Here is a 21,974-nt window from a genome sequence, read left to right as displayed (position 1 = left end):
GGTGATGCCTCTTATATCTCTGTAGTTGTTATCTCACGGACTCTTGTCAGCTCTCTGAATCTCTCCAAATCCCCTGTGAGCTCTCTTTCCTTTGTAAACTAAATCCTGTCAGCTCTCTTTATTTCTCTCCATCTTCAAATGACACTCTGCTTATCATCAGATGTTACTGTAGCAATTCACCAACAATGTTTCACACTATTCAACTTTATCACAATCAATGTATCATTTTAACATCTGACATGTCTAACATATTGACATCAAACACTATTACATCATTAAACATTTCTATATAATTTCATATGATTTTTCACAATAATATCCTTACACACTTAGGGCTAGATTTACTAAACGGCGGGTTTGAAAAAGTGGAGATGTTGCCTATGGCAACCAATCAGATTTTAGCTTTTATTTATTTACTGCATTCTACAAAATGACAGCTAGAATCTGATTGGTTGCCATAGGCAACATCTCCACTTTTTCAAACCCGCAGTTTAGTAAATATACCCCTTAAACTTATTTATATGTCAGTATTAGGCACTACACTATTTATAACCCAGTAGTCTTGCATTTCATTAGCTTAAGATCACTCAGAATTTCTTCATTGTTAGGATAATATTTTAAAGTTTAAGAATAACAATCAATTGTCTCTGAGATTTTCTCATTATTCTCATAGACAAACTCAATTAAACCAAACAAAACTGTAGTCACTCTTCTTCTTCAGTTCCTTCTTTTCTGTAGTCTTTTTAAAGCTTTCTTACAGTCGTTTCTGAATTTGTTTTGTTTGGCTATCTGGAAACCTTTTTTATAATGTTTTATAGCTTCACTTTCAGATTTCTTGATAAATTCTTCAAAATGTCCATAATTTAAATGGATCTGCTGTTTCTCTTCATCTATAACATTGGTTAACATCAAAACCTTTTTAAATATCTCTTCTGCTCTTTTGATCTCCTTCAATTCACTGTACATATTTGCTAAGTCTATGTATGCCCATACAAAAGTTTTCTTGCATTCCAGCGCTATTTCAAAGTGAAATATGGCTTTTTTGGTGAGTTCATCAATTTCTCCTGTTTGCTTTTGTCTATTTTGGATGTCCCTGGTGTCAAATGCCTTCTTGTTAAGGATCATTTTTTGTTTGTAACATAGTCCTATTTGGTGGTGTAGAAATGGAGATGTTGGCATAAGATCTACTGCAGTTTTCAGGACACGCAGAGCTTCATCCACCATTCCAGCTCTTCTGTAAAACTTTGCCACATAACGAAGTAGATATGGAAGGTTTGGAGCTTGTTCTAGAGCTTCTTCAACATATTTTTTCCCCTCATCAATTTTTTTCAGGTCTTGTAGCTTCAATGCAAGAAGTGCCTTCACCACAGCATCATTTGGATTTAACTCTACTGCACGTTTCAACAGCAGTGATGATTTGCATTCTGAGGCAAAGAACATTTTGCATTCCAATCCTTCCAATCGATAAACTACTGTTGCGTAGCCAGAGTTCCACTCAGGATCTTCTGGGTCTAGCTCAAGAGCCTTCTCAAAACATTCTTTAGCTTTTTTGCAATATTTACCAGAAAATGTTAACAATGACCACCCTTGTTCCCCATAAACCTCAGCTGTGTCTTGACTTTCATTTGACAACAGTTTTAATCCCGTATTAATGTTGTCTATCTTGTCTATGTAGTTCTGAGAATCTTCATACTGCTTTAAGTAGTAGTACACCCAGGCATAGTCCCCAAATGTCACCAGATATTTTCTATCCATCCCATCTGGGTTGTTCTCTTTAATATTTTTCTCTGCTTGCTCTAAATTGGCAATGGCTTCTGTATAGTCACCTTTAAGGTGCATTGCATAAGCCAGTAGATTGTAAACTCTGTATTTGCTCTTGGTGTCTGAAAATGACAATTGGCTGTGCAATTTGTCTTCCAAAGCATCAGTATCAGCGTCCTTTTCCAGGAGCCTCCAAGTGAAATGGCATTTTAGCTGCAGCAGGTGTGATTTCAAGGTATTCTCAGACAGTGCACTATCATAAGAAAACAAGATATAGTAAATTGCTAAATATAACCAAGCAATTAAAAATCAATTAGGTATTCACACTAGCTGACTATTTAATCTCTCGATGGTCAGACAAGTTTTCATACATGACTGTAATCAAATTAAAATAATGCAAAAAGCTATTTATTGTGTATAGAATACACATAAAAAAAAGATAATAAGAACATTTAAAATATACCACATAAAGAAAAACAATAGGTGTCAGAAATAGATAATGGATGTTCAGTCTAAAGGGCATATTTCAAGTGTTTTATTAACAGAGAATTCAGAAAGAAAACTATGTGAGAGAAAAATGGAACTTTCTCATGCGGAATTGACATAGCTTCAAGGGGGAGAATTAACTGTTAATCTAAACCTCTTTTTACTGTGAATAAAATTACTTTTGAGTACATTTTTTTCTAAACAGATATCAACTGAGGATTGGAAATCTGAAACCCTAACCGTATCTCTCCATATTGAAACATCAGGGGGTAAATGTATTAACATGCGGGTTCTTCAACACCCGCGAGTTCAGCGTCTTTGGCGATTAAATTTAAAGCAGCGCTGCATTGTAAAGGGAATCTTCCCTTTACATTGTAAACTTCCCTTTACAAGACAGCACAGCTTTAAATTTAATAGCCGAAGACGCTGAACTCGTGGGTGTTGAAGAACCCGCATGTTAATACATTTACCCCCAGACCTCTCTACTTTAGCAATGATTCTGCCGAGTAAATGTGAAAAATAGTTTAACAAAAATGAACTCAAATACGGTACATGGAGAGGTGTGAAGCAGACAACAGATTAGGAAAAAAACCCATAGAAGACACAGCAGACAGAGAAAAGAAACTGACCACAAAGAAGACACTGGAGGTGAAGAAAGGGAACCAAATAAAGGCATAGGAGAAGGGGCAGACCCTAGACAAAACACAACAGGGAAATAAAAGGAATGACAGTAAAAACACAGGAAGTAGAGGGAAGACAGGAAGTGAAATATAGGACATAAAGAGTTGCAACATTGAGAAGGGACAATTGATAGATATGGTGGGAATAAGGGCAGACAAAACACAAGAGAGGTGATTATGACTAGAGATGAGCTGTTTGGATTAAGTGAAGTACGAGACAAGTTATGGGTTTCCGAGTGAAACCGAGTCATGACTCAGTTTCTTGCACCAAAAATGTATAGAAAAATTAGGCAAAACTTGATTTCCGGGAAAATGTCAGATCTTGTGGGTTTTGGATCAATATTTTTCATATATAGCCCTCACTCGTGTTCTCATTTCCCATTTTAAAAGAGAGAGTGTGGGGAGAAAGTTAGCTGCAAGGCTGTGACAAAAAATATTTTATAAAACAAATGAGCAACTCTTAATACTATAATGATCAATAAAAATATGTTTTAATTTTGTGTTTTTACATTAAATACATAAATCAGGATGTTCTTCATGCATACTGTACATATAATCCATTTTTACAAGTTTCTCTTACTTGCAAACACATGTTCTGTGCTATCTAGTGGGATGCATATGTGTAGTTTTTAATACAAAGAGGATTCTGTGATATTCATCACTATCAGTCAACAATTACACCTGCCCTGTAGCTGGTGCAAATGTTACAGTTAAAAAACACGTACCTAAGTAAAATTCAGAACTTGAATCGGCTGCATCTGTGTTGGCAAGCCCTCAGCATGCCCTCGACATGCCCTTACTGTAGATTGCCTACATTGGTCCGTCCTTTCCCACCCCCAGTCTGCCCCTTCAAATCATAGGCATCTTGTCATTTGCTTGCAGACATGAATTGCTTGCAATTGCATTCATTGGCATGAGCCCTGTTCTGGCGCATGCATAGAGCTTTTTCATGCAAGATACACCACACAAATGGACTTATGTCGGACGATCAATCATGCCCAATACTATTTAAACAGAACTCATGAGATTGTCTACAAATTCACTGCTTCACAAGTTTAGTAACATTCTGTGCTACGTAATCGTATAGCAGATTTGATGCAGGGGAGGTCGGTGAAACAATAGCTTACTGTTATGCCTTCAGCATTTTTATATTTACATATGTATTCTGTGTAAACTCCACTGAGTGGCCAGTCTGTTATTAGCTTAAAATTGAACTCTCAGGGCCTCTGTAGTTTAGTTTTCAGTGCACCATGGGTAATTACAGGAGGTCTTCATTTTAGATATTACATGTTAAGAAGTAAGAGGTGCAGTATATCTCTCCCCTTAGCACAACATCGATGGTAAGATTGCTCTCTAGTTATGCACTTTTGCCATGTTTTTTATGTTTGTATTACATTGCATCTGTTCATGTTACAAATGTATTCCATCATTTCTGTATTACAGTTTTACCACTTGAATTATCACATTCTTAACTACTTGAATAAACAGCATTAAAGTAGGAGTGGTTATGCTGTCTGTCTAATCATATTCAGGCCAAAGGGAAGTTATAGTGAGGACAGAACATTTACTATTGAGGAAAGTTACCTGTCTGCCCCAGGAAATATAATCCCTTGGAGAATGGAAATCCCTAGGTCTCACAAGCCCACTGTCTGGCACAGTTTCAAATACTGGACGAGATTTAACCCACTAAAAGTATTTGCTCCTAATATCTCCCTTAATAACAATTGTATTTAATCTGAATTTCCCCCAGGGCTTTTTCCCATACATCTTATATTATGGTCACAATCAGAGACCGTGTGTATCTGCCAGCTTGTGGACCATAGAGGCGTATGGACATTTGAAGGCCTTTAAAAGTACCTTTAACCTTCCAAATCAAGAACTCTTGGCTTATTTCCAAATCAAGCAGTTTATACATAGTATAAGACAAAAGTATACGCTCCATAGGGAACGTTCTCCTTTTGAACTTATTTGTTCCTCATCTGTAGCCTCCCCGACAGTTGATCTCACAAATCTATAAGTTATTTATCGAAGTATCCTTTGAATATCTTCCCAAATACACATAACCCTGGAATAGGGAACTAGAGCAATGTCTCAATAAGGAAATATAGCATCAGATATTTAAGTTTTCTAATGTAAGCTCATGTAGCATCTCTTTGTTGGAGACACACTTTAAAGTAGTCTCCAGATGGTACAGTTGCCCAAGTATTCTTAATAAAATTTACCTTGGTCTCTCCGACCGATGTTAGAGGTGTAATCAAGCCTCAGGGAATCCAATCCATATTTGGTGTCATTGCTCCAAATGAAAGGGATTCTGTCAAGAAGTTAACCTCAGAGACAGTTACAAGTGTATCTGTACCATTGACCCCAGACATTTGGCTCCTTAATCTGATGACTATGAGTATTTTCAAATTCATAAAGCTATTGCTAAATATCTGATGAATGAAACAGAATCTTCCCTGCGACTATTCTAGAGTGGTTCAAAAATTAAAAGTTTTAATTTTAAATGGCTATGGAAGATGTAACTGGCTCTGCCAGATACTTGGCATTTACAGTCACTTGGTTTCATTGGTTAGAATCTGAGAGTTTCAAAAATATTCTGAAGCATTAATAAGCCCTAGTACTTCACAATCCCCTAACCTTCTATTACCCTACAGAGATTTCCCAAACTACCCCCTTTGGCTAGCTAGATAAGTTTACCCAAGACAGATTTATTTTTTTCAGAAATTAAACAAAACCTTGATAAGGATATAGACTCAAATATCCATTCTTAATCCTCTGACTGTTCTACTTGTATTCTGCTGCTCCATCACCCCATCCTTCATCCCACCTTATTGTCTCCTGGCTGCTTTTTAATTTGAGTTGTATGTTTTATATTGTTGACTTATAGTTTTCCCACTTACACCTTTTTTTCTTTCTCTTCTCTCTTTGTGAATTGAAAAGTAGCTTAATAAAAATATATCTAAAATATTATTTAATGAGGTCAATACTCAGAATTTTGAAAATCATGAAATACATTTATTGTATTTATAGTACTATACCTCATACTGACAAGTTCTGTGTTATCCCAGTCTTAGCTCTGAAGATGTGCAGTTTCTCAATGCTGTGAATTAAAAATTACCTGCTATTGCAGCCCTTTTATAGGAAGGTATTACTCTGATGGATAGTATTAATGGGAGGAGTGAAGGACGAAGCGATACACAAGGAATATGACGAGAGAAACAACAATAATGTGACGGTGCTGTAAAACCGACGTAGGAAGATTATGGTTTCAAGCACACCTACATATGAAACAAAGTCCTTACATTCCACTTGTTTCACAGGCAAGGGAAACCCAGTTACAGTATCTGTTTGCAATCCACAACAGTGTTGAGCAGGTAATTAATCTAAGGCTCTATGGGCCTGAGTCATTAAGGATATCTATGGGCCTGAGTCATTAAGGATAGCAAGGCAAGAAAAGGAGTAAGTTTTCTCCTGGACAAACCATGTTTCAATGCAAGGGGTGCAAATGCGTTTATTATTTTGCACATGAAGAAAATGCTGTCTTATTTGTCATGTAAAACACAAATACTTGATAACTTTATTTTTACACTGAAATTTCAAATTGACATGCGCTACCCAGGGCCGGATTAAGGGAATGGAGGCCCCTGGGCTAAGGGTGCCTCCATTCCCCCTTGAGGCCCCCAATGTGAGCCACCCGCCACCCCCCCCAAGCGCTTACCTGTCAGTTCAGTCCTCCGTCCCCGGCATGCTGTAAGCTCCTTACTGAGGAGATCTCGCGAGAGTTCACTCGCGAGATCTCCTCAGTAAACATATTACTGAGCGCCGGGGACGGAGGACTGAACTGACTGTGCTCAGCAGCATTGATCAGGCTGGGGGCGCTCCCGCCCCTGGACCGATCAATAATGCTGCTGAAAACTTTGAAGGGCCCCCTGGATGCCCGAGGCCCCTGGGCTATAGCCCAGTTAGACCTCGGGTTAATCCGGCCCTGACCCTACCCCAACTATAAATCTGACCCCACATTTTAAATTTATCTCCCCCCTCCAATGCAACATGGTTTTGGTCAGGTGCAAAGTTACTCCTGTTTCTTGCTTTGCTCTCCTTAATGACTCAGGCCCTATAAATATATATTCAAGGGCAGACTGGGCTGAGGGACAAGGGGGGCATCTGGCCACCCATGCTGGTCCCATGCTGGGCTACCTTGGGTTGGTCCACTGGGTCACCGGCATTTGTTTCCCTTTAAAATGTTTCTAATAGGCTGCTGAGTCAAGTCTTCCTCCCAGGCTAAACTTTACCAGCCCTCCCCGATGTATAGTGCATCTAAACAGGCACAATCCTCCACTGAAAAAACTACCGTATATACTCGAGTATAAGTCGACCCGAATATAAGCCGAGGTACCTAATTTTACCACAAAAAACTGGGTAAACTTATTGACTCGAGCATAAGCCTAGGGTGGGAAATGCAGCAGCTACTAGTAAATTTCAAAAATAAAAATAGATACCAATAAAATTACATTAATTGAGAGACTTTTTTACTTGTGTGGTATATCTATACGTACCATTTTTAGTGCATACCAATAAAAACAATATGTATTAACTTATTATTTATATGTACCTGGAGTGTTTGTTTAGGTCATCAACCTTTTTCCCTTTCTCTTTGGATTAATTGAGAGACCTCAATAAACAGTACTGAAGGGAATGTTGGTATATCCGGAGGCTCCAAACTGTATAGGACATAACAATAAGGAACAATGCAGAGCAGTGTTGGGAGTGTATAACTCACGATTTCTTAGCCGTGCTCAGTCCGTCCGCGGTATTCCTTAAAGATTGCAAGCAAACATACAGATTGGGTGCGCAGCCTATAATAGCCATCCAGACACAAGTCATATGAAAGAAAGTTCCTAGCTCCGTTTGGTCCTACTACTCCAATAGCATTAGCAATAGTTACACACATCAGTGATTGTGACACCTGTGTCACAATGTCTGATATCTGTCTCATATATTTCTGAACGTTATATTGGGCAGCTTGTAATGTAAGTTTAGCGATTAGCCAGATGCTGAACGTCACTCGCGTTACAGGAGAGCTTCAACGTGTAAAATTCTGCATAAAAGATCCCATACCTGCATCCGGACACTCTCCACCGTGGTGCAATGGGGCTGTCAGTTCGTACATATTGTTTTGTGTTGCTCATTCCATCCTTTATTTTATCATGCATGTGCTGCTCGTCAGACACCGTTTCTCATTCATCTGTGAATATGGAGGGTACTCGGACCGAGCCCATTCTCCCGTTTGCGCTCTCATTGCTATTCCGCTCCACCTCCCCCGCATGTCTCTTTGACAGCCTGCAGAATTTTACACAGAGTTACTGTCTCCTGCAGAGCTCTCAGTGTCCTCGGACAGCGTCTGACTGTGCAGGGACCCGGAGTCCTCGTCAGACTGGCTGTTTCTACGACTGATCACCCGATAGATGCCACAGTCCAACACGTTGAAGCTCTCCTGTAATGCGAGTGACGTTCAGTACTGTTTATTGAGGTCTGGATCTTCATCACCCGAGTATAAGCCGAGGAGGGCTTTTTCAGCACAAAAAATGTGCTGAAAAACTCGGCTTATATTCGAGTATATACGGTATATAAAATAGGCACACATCCTAAACATTGCCAAAATTTTAATATATGATTAGGACAATTAGCATACTAAAAACAATTGTAATAAATCACAAATAAAGCAAGGGTACACCACACAACTGACTACAGATATAATTTCATATGGAAAACCGCACGATATATTGAAGCAACATTGCCATTCAACAAAATGCAATTAAAACAGATATCAAATCAATTGAGATGTCAAAGATACAACACAAAATTAACTCTGCCATTTTCACCCTAAATAGTAATCTCTTACAAGCAGGGCACGTCCCACCTTTTCTTTTTATTTACTCACTTACTTTACCTACTTTTTAAAAAAATCTAACAATAACAATAAAAATAAAAATGCTACTCACTTCAGTTACAAATAGTTCTTCTGCTTTTCGTAGTTTGGTTTAAAATCTGAAGTCAATATGGGTTTCAGACTGTAAGATACCAAAGTGCAAATATATAAATTGTGCTGGGAGTATATGCATGATGTCAAAGCTTAAAGTGTGTATCTTATGAAAGCAGGGGGGAGAGGCTAACTTTATTAAGATTTAATTTCATTTTTATGATATTTATTCTCTTTTATTTATCATGTGTATACAACTACATGATACAACACAGCATTAATACAAATGTATTTTGTTACCCTGCCTATAAAGTAGGTACCTTGGTCTGAGTTGATGATCTAAGGTAACCCAAACCTTAGAATAAACTTTTTAAGCAACTTCTTACTGACAATGACTGTATCTGTTTTGTCTCTGGGTAAGCTTCAACCCAATGCCAACAATTACAGTACATTAAAACTGCAACCCTTCTTCATTTGAAAATAATCAACTCAAGATTTTACTTGGCACTCCTTAAGTTTCCCTGATTCTTTCTTTATCTTTTTCTCTTCCTATACTTCTTAGTTTTGACTGTTCTTGTTTTTAGTAGCTTCATCTTGTCTGTCAAAATAAGTTTTCCATTGAGAAGCAGAGATTTCAAACCTTTTTTCTCAATGACTGCAGATTTTTAAACTGCCCAAATCAAAGGTCCCTTCTGGGGAAAAGTATAACTTTTGTTTTATTGTTCCAGTCTTCTAAGTACTTACAAGTCTCTGAACCATAGTGTCAAAACATATGCTAGTGTGTCTGATGTTGGTCATTTACTATTAATTATATTGATCATATGACTTCTCAATTTACATCTTGCAGTGGTTACAGAAAGGAAAAAAAGCTGAACATCTTCCTCACCACCACTACCCACACATTACACCAATACCTCCCTCACCACCACTACCCACACATTACAATAATACTACGCCCACCTCTCTCCTCACACATTACATATGTAGTGCTAGCAGACATGATGGCCCACACATATGCACTAATGTCAGGGATTGATAAAGCTTTGCTCACAGTGACAATTATCTAAATTACCCATTTTTTTTCCAAATAGGGCCCCCAGCTTTCCAGGATCCAGACAAGCCGCAACTAAAGAAACCAGCAGTCACAGGTGGTGAAAGTGAACAGGTAGGAGAGAGCAGGAGAGTGTGTGAAATGTTGTGATTCTAGTGGGACAATGCCAATTTTTGGTGAGTGTTCTGCCCAGTGTAAGGTGCAGGTCAAGACTGCGAACTCTTTCTGTACACACTGCATTCTTTCTATACTACACTGTGGCGCTAGATGTCCAGAAAGTCAGGAGTGCTTCGAGATATGTCACGCTCCGGCAAATTCAGGGCCTAGTGATTTTGACCTGTTAGTCACGCCCCAATGATGCTTAGCCACGCCCCAATTGTATGACCACACCCACCACCAATTTTGTGCGGGGCCCTGAATTCCTCTTGCCAGCCCTGCACACATTACACAAATATCTCCCTCGCCACCAGTGCCCAAACATTACAATAATACCACCGCCACCCCTCTCCCCACACATTACATGAACACCCTCCTTACCACCACTACCCACACATTACATACACACCTTCCTCACCACCACTACTCACACATTACATAAACAACCTCCACACCACCACTACCAACACATTACAATAATACCAGCACCACCCCTCTCCCCACACATTACATGAACACCCTCCTCACCACCACTATCCACACATTACATACACACCTTCCTCACCACCACTACTCACACATTACATAAACAACCTCCACACCACCACTACCAACACATTACAATAATACCAGCACCACCCCTCTCCCCACACATTACATGAACACCCTCCTCACCACCACTATCCACACATTACATAAACACCTTCCTCACCACCACTACTCACACATTACATAAACAACCTCCACACCACCACTACCAACACATTACAATAATACCAGCGCCACCCCTCTCCCCACACATTACATGAACACCCTCCTTACCACCACTATCCACACATTACATAAACACCCACCTCACCACCACTATCCACACATTACATAAACACCTTCCTCACCACCACTACTCACACATTACATAAACAACCTCCACACCACCACTACCCACACATTACACAAATACCACTCTCACCACCACTACCCAAACCTTGCAATAATACCACCAGCACCCCTCTCCCCACACATTACATAAACACCTTCCTCACCACAACTACCTACATATTACACAAATACCCCACCACCCCTCTCCCCACACATGACATAAACACCTTCCTCACCACCACTACCGACACATTACACAAATACCTCCCTCATCACCACTACCCACAAATTACACAAATACCTCCCTCACCACCAATACCCACACATTACAGGAATACCTCCCTCACCACCACTACCCACATATTACAATAATATCACTACCACCCCTCTCCCCATACATGACCTAAACACCTTCCTCACCACCACTACCCACACATTACAATAATACCACCGCCACCCATTTACATTACCAAGGAAATCCGTGACCATTACTCATGATGAATTAGTGCCTAGGGGGATGACAGACCACATTTCCATGAGTGTTGGATCATTGAGCAGAATACAAATTACTTTTATACATGGGGCTCATATAGAGGAATACTCATTTGCACCTCATAATTATGTTAAAAAGGATGCAAACATGAAAAAGTTTATTTAAATGCATGTGTTAAGTCTCTGCACCAGACGTATATCGGGCATACCATGTGTGTACTTACACCTCACTAGCACATAAATAGCATAGAGATAATACTTTGCAGTGTTAATTCTGACCTATTTGTACTAGAGATGTCCACTGAGCCCCGTGTTTGGTTTTGGATGTTGTTTTTTGTTCTAAAACGTGTTTGTGAAAGGTTTAGGTTTTGGATCTGGATCTGGATTTAACTAAAAAGTATTAAAAATAGGTAAATGTATGTGATTTTGAGCTGTATTTCCAGTCATTTCCAGTCTATTTTCTAATGATCCCTTCACAACTGTCCAAATTTTCACCAATTTTAGCCAAAATCTGCAGCGAGCTGTTGTAATGATGGATTTTGTAACTAAGCCATTGGTGCATTTGCTTTCTCCAATTCAATTAAAAAAATAATTAACAAATCTATACTGATCTCTAAGTCCATCACATAGCATAAATCGTCAGTCTTCATATCTTCACATCTCCATCTGTACTTGTATTCATTGCCAATGTCAAATTCTGTCATTTTAATTTTTCTCAGAGTGTGGTGTTTCAATTACATTGTCTTGTCAAGACAGATGTTTTTGGCAGGCAAACCAACATCAATGCCAGTTATACACACTTATTTGTGTGGGAAGGCCAACTATTGACCTACCTGAACTGTCTGTTTTACATATTTCTTACACTTCACTAATATTATATCTATATATGTATCTATATATCTATCTATCTATATATATATATATATATATATATATATATATATATATATATATATATATATAGCAATACAACAAATACAGTGCGCTCAAACACAAATCTGTTAGATTACCTTAAACAAGGTATAAATTTTTTAAAAAGTCCGGGTAGAATAGTCCTTCATAAGCAATATTCCCACAGATAGTATCAGCACTAGCAGTCACTCGTCTGCGCGTCTTCCCCTTCTCTAACCCGATCTCCACGGGTCAATCAATTCCTGGAATATCAAACAAATGGGGGCGCTTTCATAGTGCGTTATCCAAATAAAAGATTTTTATTAAAAACAGAATATACACGTACCAGATATAAAATATATTCAAGCATAGAACCAGCAATCAGTAGACTCCTGTATTAGCGGACTTTGTCAATAGGATCCTAGATCCACAGCCAGCTCATGGCCTTATCTGTGTGGAGTTTGTATGTTCTCCCTGTGTTTGCATGGGTTTCCTCTGGGTGCTCCGGTTTCCTCCCACACTCCAAAAACATACTAGTAGGTTAATTGGCTGCTATCAAAATTGACCCTAGTCTCTCTCTCTCTCTGTATGTTAGGGGATTTAGACTGTAAGCTCCAATGGGGCAGGGACTGATGTGAATGAGTTACAAAATGTACAGCGCTGCAGAATCAGTGGCGCTATATAAATAAATGGTGATGATGATGATGATTGAAGAGGGACAGCAGAGACAGTAATAAATTGTAATCTTTAGAAAAGAAGACACACCAAGGTTGAAATTCACCCAGTCAGATGCACTCACAATGTTCACTTCTTTATTGGCAATGAGGAATCCTGGAGAAAGCCTTAGCGGGGTGAAGCATCTTATGCTTCTTAATGAAGCCACTGAAACAGAGAGTAACTTGCATGTGTTTAACACTCCTCCCAAAATAATATATTTCTTGATTATAAAATCCAAGTGTTTGACTGTGAAGGCAATTGTGTGATGGACAGTATCACGGCTGTACTAGTAAGGTTTCAGCAAAAGAGGAGTTGAAGAGGGGAGAGGTGGAAGAACATGGGGGAGATGGGTGGAGGTGCAGGACAAAAGAAAATATGGGTTATGCAGGGCACATGGGAAAGTGGTAATAGTGCAAATGTTAGAAGAAGGTGGGGATATATATGATAAAAGGGATAAAGGGAGACATGAAAGGAACACAGAGGTCAGAGAGAAAGGAGAGACACCCACAATATGGAGACAGAGACACACAAACACAAAGGTGGAGTACTAAGAGAGACAGATGGAGAGACATAGGTGTGCCTACAAAATTAGACACAGACACATAGAGAGGGGCAAGAAAGGGACAGACACACAAAAGAGGAGACAAATGTACGCACACTAAAAATGGGGACGACAGAAGCATGCATGGGTGCATATATAAAATATGCACACAAAGTGGGGGAAAGAAAGGAACAGACAAATACATATATAGAAGACACAGATGCGCGTGCACACACACACACACACACACACACACACACACACACACACACAAGGTGGGAAGATGGAAGAGACCGGTGCACATACAAAATTGGAGACAGGGAAGCAAATACAAAGGGAGAGACAAAGTCACTTGAAGCACACAACAGTCGCTTTGAATGCTATGTGCAAGGAACCGAATTAAATTGTTCCTGGCACTGGTGCTGGATCAGTTAAGTGTCCCACCACTTTTTTGCCCACACCAAAATCATAAAGCATTATATAGTTTTGCGTCCACAGCATGAGAGAGGGATTCAGACAGCACGCTACTGTAGGAACAGGGGGTATGAACAAGTAGGATCAGGGGGCATGTTTGTGCACGTGAAGAAACTACATCCTCTGAGTAAACAGATTAGCTTCATGCTGCCTCTAAATGAGATTAGGCAGCATGCGGACCATTCTACAGAGCAATGGGGGCGATCGTGTTGGTGCCCCAGCAAGTTGTTCTCCCCCTTGCAGGGTGGACAAATTATGTGGCCGCATTATATATGTACCTGGTGGAGGAGGCCTAGCGTCCTATTAAGACTTGTTACAAATAAATTCACAAGTGGCTTGCAGAGGCTTTTCAGCCTGCCCCTGAGTTTGGACTTTTGAACTGACGTGAACACTTTTGCACAGTGCACCTCTTCTTTTTCTACCTCTCCTCACACCTCTTGACAGTGGAGATTAGGCATGTACCTTGATAAGTGCCTTGATAGGGCAGCCACTTCTTTAATTAATAGATCATAATTGCAAATATACATACAGAGGGAAATCCCACAAATTAGATAAATAATGTAAGCTGAGCTGAATTATTAAGATAAGTATTGTCCATGAGAGATATATAGAAGTGGTACTATAGTTTTTAAATAAAGTTTTAATGGTTACAGAGGCCAAAACATACACGTTAAAGTTTCAATGGACTATACAAAAGCTGGTGATTTTAATACCATATTCAATGGAAATATTTGAGTGTATATAACTCTCCAGCCCTAAAAAGGTAGGCACACAGTCCATCCAGTATTAGAGGATGACATGTATTCACAGTGTTCCACATGTATTCACAGTGAAAACTTTTCAGATAACTCTTGTACAATTCAAAGAGAGTTAGCTTGTGTCAAAACTTTGCTACTGAATTCGTCTGAACTATTGTTGTGTTCATGAAAACATTACACAATTTACGTTAGCTAAATAGGCTAACAGCCATAGCTTTGTCGTCATAGCTTAATGTGATCACAATACCAAGATCACCTGCCAGGATCTATTCTAGTAAGGAGACATTTATAAGCAAATGTCCTGTAATTACAACAATGCTGAGAAGACCCGCTTCTTTTAGCTTGTCTGCTGATTATTAAAGTCCCTCTGAATTTGAAGTTAACTAATATTTGTTTTATTGTCGCTTATCTCAATGAGAAAAAATATAACTACACCGCAATTTATGAAAGTTATCTCACCAGGACCTTGCTTGTGAGAAGTGTATGTCCCATGGAGACATATCTTCCAAGAGATAACTTTTGCCGTTGCCATACCACAGTAACAAAAGTATTCTTTGGTTTCAACACCCTGGAAAGTGATGATTTTGGCCATAATGTATATTTACATATGGTTATCACATTGCAGCCTGCTCACTCATCTGTGGCTCAAACAGTGGGGTGTACACAAGACATATATAGAGTGTCAATGGATTCTCTGCAATCGTACCCAAGACTAGTGCAGACCCTAGCATGGACTCTTTTACCTGCCACTTTTGCCAGCCTTGAATCTTATCCTTTACAGTCTGTGTACAACATTGTAAACATGGAGGCTCAAACTGAACGGATTGACATGTGCCCCCTCCATAACCTTTTCCTGCAGCTGATCTTGCCGATACTTCCATGCTTCTTCCTTTCTTCTTGCACAGCGAGTGATCTCTGGAGCTGGATAAAAGTCACTGGCCAGAATTAATAGTTAATGAATGGTTAATGTTATTATTATTATTGTTATCATTTATTTGTTAGGCGCCACAAGGTTTCCGCAGCGCTGCACATAGTACAAACAGTAGACTATACAGGGTATAACAGTACAGAACAATAAACAAAAAGTACCAATACTTCAGAAACTCCAGTCAGGCAGATGCAATAGACACGGAGCAGAAGAACGGGTAAGGAGACAGGAGGGAAGAGGGCCCTGCTCATGCCAGCTTACATCCTAAGAGAGGGTTAAACAGACCAGGCACAAGAGGAGCCAGTTGAGGGATTCACCTGGATTCTGGAATGGGAAGAGGTGATCAGAGTGGAGGTGAGGCGGCGGTCATTGGCCGAGCGCAGGGAGCGGGCGGGAGTGTGAATGCAGAGGAGGTTAGAGATATAAGGGGCAGTAGAGTGGGAGAGAGCCTTGTAAGTGGTGGTGAGGAGTTTGAAAAGAATTCTGTAGGGGAAGGGGAGCCAGTGTAGGGTAAGGCAGAGAGGGGAGGCAGAGGAGGAGCGGCGTGAGAGGTAGATGAGTTTTGCGGCCGCATTGAGTATAGAGCGGAGGGAGGAGGAGGTTGCAGTAATCCAGGCGGGAGATGATGAGTGTGTGTATGATGGTTTTGGTGGCCTCCTGAGAGAGAAAGGGACGGATGCGGGCGATGTTGCGTAGTTGGAAGCGGCAGGCTTGGGCAAGAGAATGAATGTGGGGTGCAAAAGAGAGAGAGGAGTCAAGGGTGACACCCAAGCAGCGGAGTTGGGTGACAGAGGAGATGGTAGTGTTGTTAATGACAATGGAGAGGTCATGGTGGGATGGGAGGCTGGGAGGAGGAAAGACAATGAGTTCAGTTCTGGAAATGTTCATTTGTAGGCTTGATAGGGCTGCTGTACTTTGTAGCAGGGATGTGGTATCAGTCTAGATGTGGAAGGAAGCATAGGATGCTCTTTCTAGTCCTATAAGCATCATCACAGTCTGATAAAGGGAGTCATGACCTTGAAGGGAACTATTTAATAATGAAATACCAGAACCTGCACAGATGAAATTCCCAGCACACATAACAGTCATCATGAAGCTGGATAAAGATGAAGTTGGAGAAGCAGAGATGTGACGGAGGAAGGGTGAGGCAGTTCCATGCTTTCCCTCCTACTAGAGGAGAAGAGGAAAAAGAAGGAAGTGAGTAGTTGCCTCCGGCAGGGAGAATTACCTGTAGAATTCACTGGTTAATACCATACAAAATAGAAATAAAACCTTTTCACCACTTAGACACTTATATAGATAATCAATGTAAACAGGGTTATTGCTTGTGAAATCAGCTTTGTTGCTGGTGTTGAAGCCTATAATAAATTGTGTGATACCAAAAACAAGCCTTCCAGTTAAGGTTTTTCTCCTAATAATAAATAGACACCCATATGTCCATTTCTGTATGTTTAATGATTCATACACATTTAAGAGATCATAGTATACATTTACAATTTGCTAACTTCATAACCTTTCTCAGTGGATATACATTAAAAATTGTTGATATTTGTTTACAGGGTGAGAGTACTTATTGCTTATTATAAGGTTACAGCTGTCTATTTACTGTAGATAGCATTTTCCATAAAAATCTACATTTGTATTCTGTTAAGTTCTGCATTATGATGCTACAGTTATTATCTCCGTTCTTCTTCCCCAATCATTGACTTGTTACTACTCAGTGGGATGTGAAGGAACTTGTATCTGTTATTACTAATTAGTGGTTTCTATTGCTTAGCTAGTCTGAATCATTTGTATTGATGTCACTTTCATTTCTCAGATTTTCCATAGTTTCACTTTCCATCTTAGTCACAAATTTAAGCACATGACAGTACGGTGAGTAATTCAATTAATAATTATCTGCTGCAATAATCTATTCCAAAGAGCAGGAGTTACTTTGTGTATTTTGGATATTGTGATTAAACTTTGCAATATTATGAAGAACATTTTTATGCATCATTTAAAATATTAAAGTATATGATAGGAGACAATGAGAAAGCCACTGCCCCATAACAAAAGACTGAGGCACAGTTCCAAAAGATGGACAAGTCAGATGACACACATGCTAAAAGAATTGTGATATATGTCAACTATGCCTATTACATAAGCCAGGTTATAACAGGATGTGCCGATGCTAAAAACTTTGAACAATTTAAAAAAATATAAGTCTCCCCCAAAGTTTAAAATTCTTCTTTTGGAGCCATAAAGTGAATTAGGTGGTCTATATTTTGATTTCAGGACAATGCTATGAAAAAGCCAAAGAATGTTTACAGATAACTTTAAAATTGTATCTAGCAAATTCAGAATTTAATTTAATATATGCTATTACTGTATATCACCTGGACGACATGAGCTGTGTAAAACGTCTATGGTAATGATTATATGCTAGTCTAAATGTGCTGCTAATCTAAAAAGAAGCCCCCATCTTCCCACCAAAAGATGCTCAATTTTGTACAACCACTGAGGCCACCAACTTGACATACATGGGTTTTTGGTAAACCTGGGTCCATACAGTGGACGAGCATTGCTGCAGCTTCAAAAAAATTGAACAAAACATGTTTCTTTACAATGTCCTATTTCCACCTACAGAATGGATAATCATATACAGTAAAGGCATGCCTACAACATACATAAATATATAAATATGTAAACACTCCAAAGATTTAAATTACTGTATATTTATAAATATGTTTTACATAACTTCAGTAATTTATCTAGATATGCTAAATAAAACATGTAAAGAAAATAAAATGTGAAGAAAGAAATGCAAGAATTTGAATTGTTTTTGTATGAAGTAAAACTTTATAAAATGTACACAAATTTACACAAAATATGCATTTCTGTACTGCGCATGCACACAAAAATGTTTACTCATACGTCCATATACAGAGAGGTAAGAGAACCCTGCTCGCAAGCTTACAATCTGTCTATTAGAAATGATGTGATTTCTTTATGTAGATATTTATGACGTCGCATTTTCCATGTGTAGATCATTAAAGCTGCCTAACATAATGAATGACTGCTATATGGTAAGTCCATATTGTAATCTTCTCACTTTTATTGTTGGGAGCGGGGCTAATCATAACATCCTGGCGGGACCTAATGACGCGATTAGCGTGGCCACGTCCCCAAGACACAGCCAACTTTGGAGATCTCCCAGAGGGGTGATCTCCAAAGTTGTTAAGTATGATGAAGCGTCTCCCTATGCCTCTAGGGCAGATCATAAGATGGCAGTGGTCGGTAAGAATATGCCATTTTCCTTCCTTAAATAACCATTGATAAGGCAGTGGGTTTCTCTTCTCTCCTCACTTTGTATGGCAAGGTATTACTGGCAATTTCCTCATGCCAAATTCCACTCACTCCACTTACTCTACCCAGCTTTACCTACACTCCCCAACAATTAATTCATTCTCTCCAGTAACTGAAGACAAAGTCTCTGCTCTCATCTTATCATCTCCTCCTTCAACCTGTCCACTTGACCCTATTCCCTCCCATCTACTTTGCTCCCTCTCCTCCACTGCATGCCCACCCTTTAACCCACCTCTTTAACCTGTCTCTCTCCACTGGCACATTTCCATCCTCCTTTAAACATGCACTCATCTCATCTATTATAAAGAAGCCATCTCTTGATCCAGCCTCTCTCTCCAACTACTACCTTATTTATCTCCTACTTTTTGCCTCCAAACTACTTGAGCAATTAGTGTAGAAACACCTGTCTCACTTTCTCTCCTCTCATTCTATTCTTGACTCTCTGCAATCAGGCTTCCACTCCCAACATTCCACTGAAACTGCTCTCACAAAAGTGACCAATGATCTACTTACTGCAAAATCTAATGGTAATTTCTCCATACTCATTCTTCTAGTCCTCTCTGCTGCTTTTGATACTGTTGATCACCCTCTTTTCCAACACATCCTTCACTCCATTGGCCTTTGTGACACAGTCCTTTCCTGGTTTACTTCCTACCTATCGAACTGCTCCTTTAGTGTTTCTACCTCTGGTACGTCCTCCACTCCCACTATCTGACAAGGCTCTGTTCTTAGTTATTTACTTTTTTCATTGTACACCTCTTCTCTTGGGACACTAAATCGCGCATTTGGCCTTCTATACAACCTCTACGCTGATGACACCCAAATCTATATCTCTTCCCCTGACCTCTCTCCTTCTGTACTATCTCGTGTAACTAACTGTCTTTCTGCTATCTCCACATGTATGTCTCAATGATACCTAAAGCTCAACAAGTCCAAAACATAACTTATTATCTTCTCTCCTGCCACAGTCACCACCTGCCCTCAAATCTCCCACACTATCAATTACACCACAATTTCCTCAGTCTCACAAGCCCGCTGCCTTGGTGTCACACTTGACTCAGCCCTCTGCTCTTTTTCTCACATCCAGACTCTCTCCCATTCCTGTTGGCTCCACCTTAAAAACATTGCCAGAATTCGCCCTTTTCTTAATCAACATGCTACCAATACTCATCCATTCTCGCATCATTTCCCGTCTTGACTATTGCAACCTCCTGCTATCTGGAATTCCTGACACCCATATATCCACACTTCAATACATCCTAAAGGCTGCTGCAAGACTCTTTCACTGCTCCACATCTGCTGCACCACTTTGCAAATACCTACACTGGCTTCCTGTGTCCTCCAGAATCAAATTCAAATTACTCACCCTTACCTACAAAGCCCTCAACAACAACACCACTGCATACATCTCAAATCTCATATCAAAATACTCTCCCTCCTGCCCTCTTAGATCTACCTCTGACCTGCGCCTTGTCTCGTCTCTTATAACCACCTCTCACTCCCACCTACAAGACTTCTCCCATGCTGCTCCCCACTTATGGAATTCCCTACCATGCACAATAAGACTTTCCCACAGCCTTCAAATCTTTAGATGCTCTTTGAAAACCCATCTCTTTTTTTAGAGGTGACCTTATCCTCAATAACACTGTTCATACTAATGCACTCTCACAACTATCCCTTTGTTTTCATGTCTACATTAATTTTGCCTGCCTTGTCTGTTCTTGTTTTACGTATGTCCTGTTTTATGTATGTCCTTGTCTTCCTACTGTACGGCGCTGCAAAGCACTGTGGCACCTTACAAATCTACGATGTTAATAATAATTACACTGTATGTGAGAAATAGATGTAACACTCCCTGGGCCCATGTAACAGAGTGGTACAGAGAAGTAAATAAAATACAGTTTTATTGAATATAACAGTATAGATGGGTTGCAACCCTAACTTATACACCTATATAAGAACCGATATACAATTGAAAAACGGTAATCAGGCACATAGGAAGAAAGGAATTGGCACAGATGGCAAGCAGGATATATTACATATAGTCCACATATACCACATTTGGAGCAAATCTCTGTTGGGGCTATTAAAGTCCACTATTGTTGTGAAGAATGAGAAAGAGTCAATTCCTGTAAGTATGTGGTAAATTGGAAATTCTCCTTAATTGTGTGTCAGTTGACAAAATGTTCCAATGGAGAAAACCTGGGGTGGGCTGATGGTTGAGGACTTACCCTCACGTAGACAGGCTAGTGATGCCCTCCAGGGATACTGCTTGATTTTGGTTATGACTGGTGCCGTGAAAGCGCTTGTGCCGTCCTGCTGTATGACTGATGCGGAAGTCGCGGTCAGTCTCGGGGTAAAATCTGTGCATCCCCCGAGACTGACCGCGTTTTGCATTTTGCGTTTTGCATTTTGTTTTGGAGCATCTAACTGTCGCATTAAAACAATCGGGCAATTTTCGGGTAAATCGGATTGGCTCGATTGAGAGCAAACTGGCTCTATTTGCTGATGACTTGCTTTTGTTTGTGTCATAATCAGCTTCTTCGATCCCAGTAATAGTTGGCGTTATCACTCGATTTGGGTCATTTGCAGGATATAGGGTTAGTTTTCAGAAATCAGAGATTACTCCTGTCACTGGCAGTGACATGATTCAAAGTATTCCTCATATTGTTTGACAATTTAAAATTAGGCACCATTGATTCAAATATCATCATCTTCAACATTTATTTATATAGCACCAGCAAATTCCATAGCGCTTTACAATTGGGACAATATCTAGAGATCCCTATAGGATCTAAACTTGCTGGCTTTTATGGTGCTAAATTTACTCCA

General features: G+C 39.7%; 1 protein-coding gene across 1 annotated transcript; it reads right to left on the bottom strand.

The window, feature by feature from the left end:
- Nucleotides 1-512: 512 nt before the first annotated feature.
- On the bottom strand, nt 513-21,674 carry LOC142095328 (interferon-induced protein with tetratricopeptide repeats 5-like). Its single transcript, XM_075178282.1, has 3 exons — nt 21,374-21,674; nt 2,877-2,940; nt 513-2,014 (listed from the first exon to the last, which is right to left on the bottom strand). The coding sequence occupies exons 1-3, from the start codon at nt 21,672-21,674 to the stop codon at nt 718-720; spliced, it is 1,662 nt and encodes a 553-aa protein (XP_075034383.1). The 3' UTR covers nt 513-717.
- Nucleotides 21,675-21,974: the final 300 nt, after the last annotated feature.

This window comes from Mixophyes fleayi, chromosome 6 (assembly GCF_038048845.1).
Source record: "Mixophyes fleayi isolate aMixFle1 chromosome 6, aMixFle1.hap1, whole genome shotgun sequence".
NCBI classification, from domain to species: domain Eukaryota; kingdom Metazoa; phylum Chordata; class Amphibia; order Anura; family Limnodynastidae; genus Mixophyes; species Mixophyes fleayi.
Note: the sequence above shows the minus strand (reverse complement) of the source record. Positions and strands in the feature narration are given on the sequence as shown.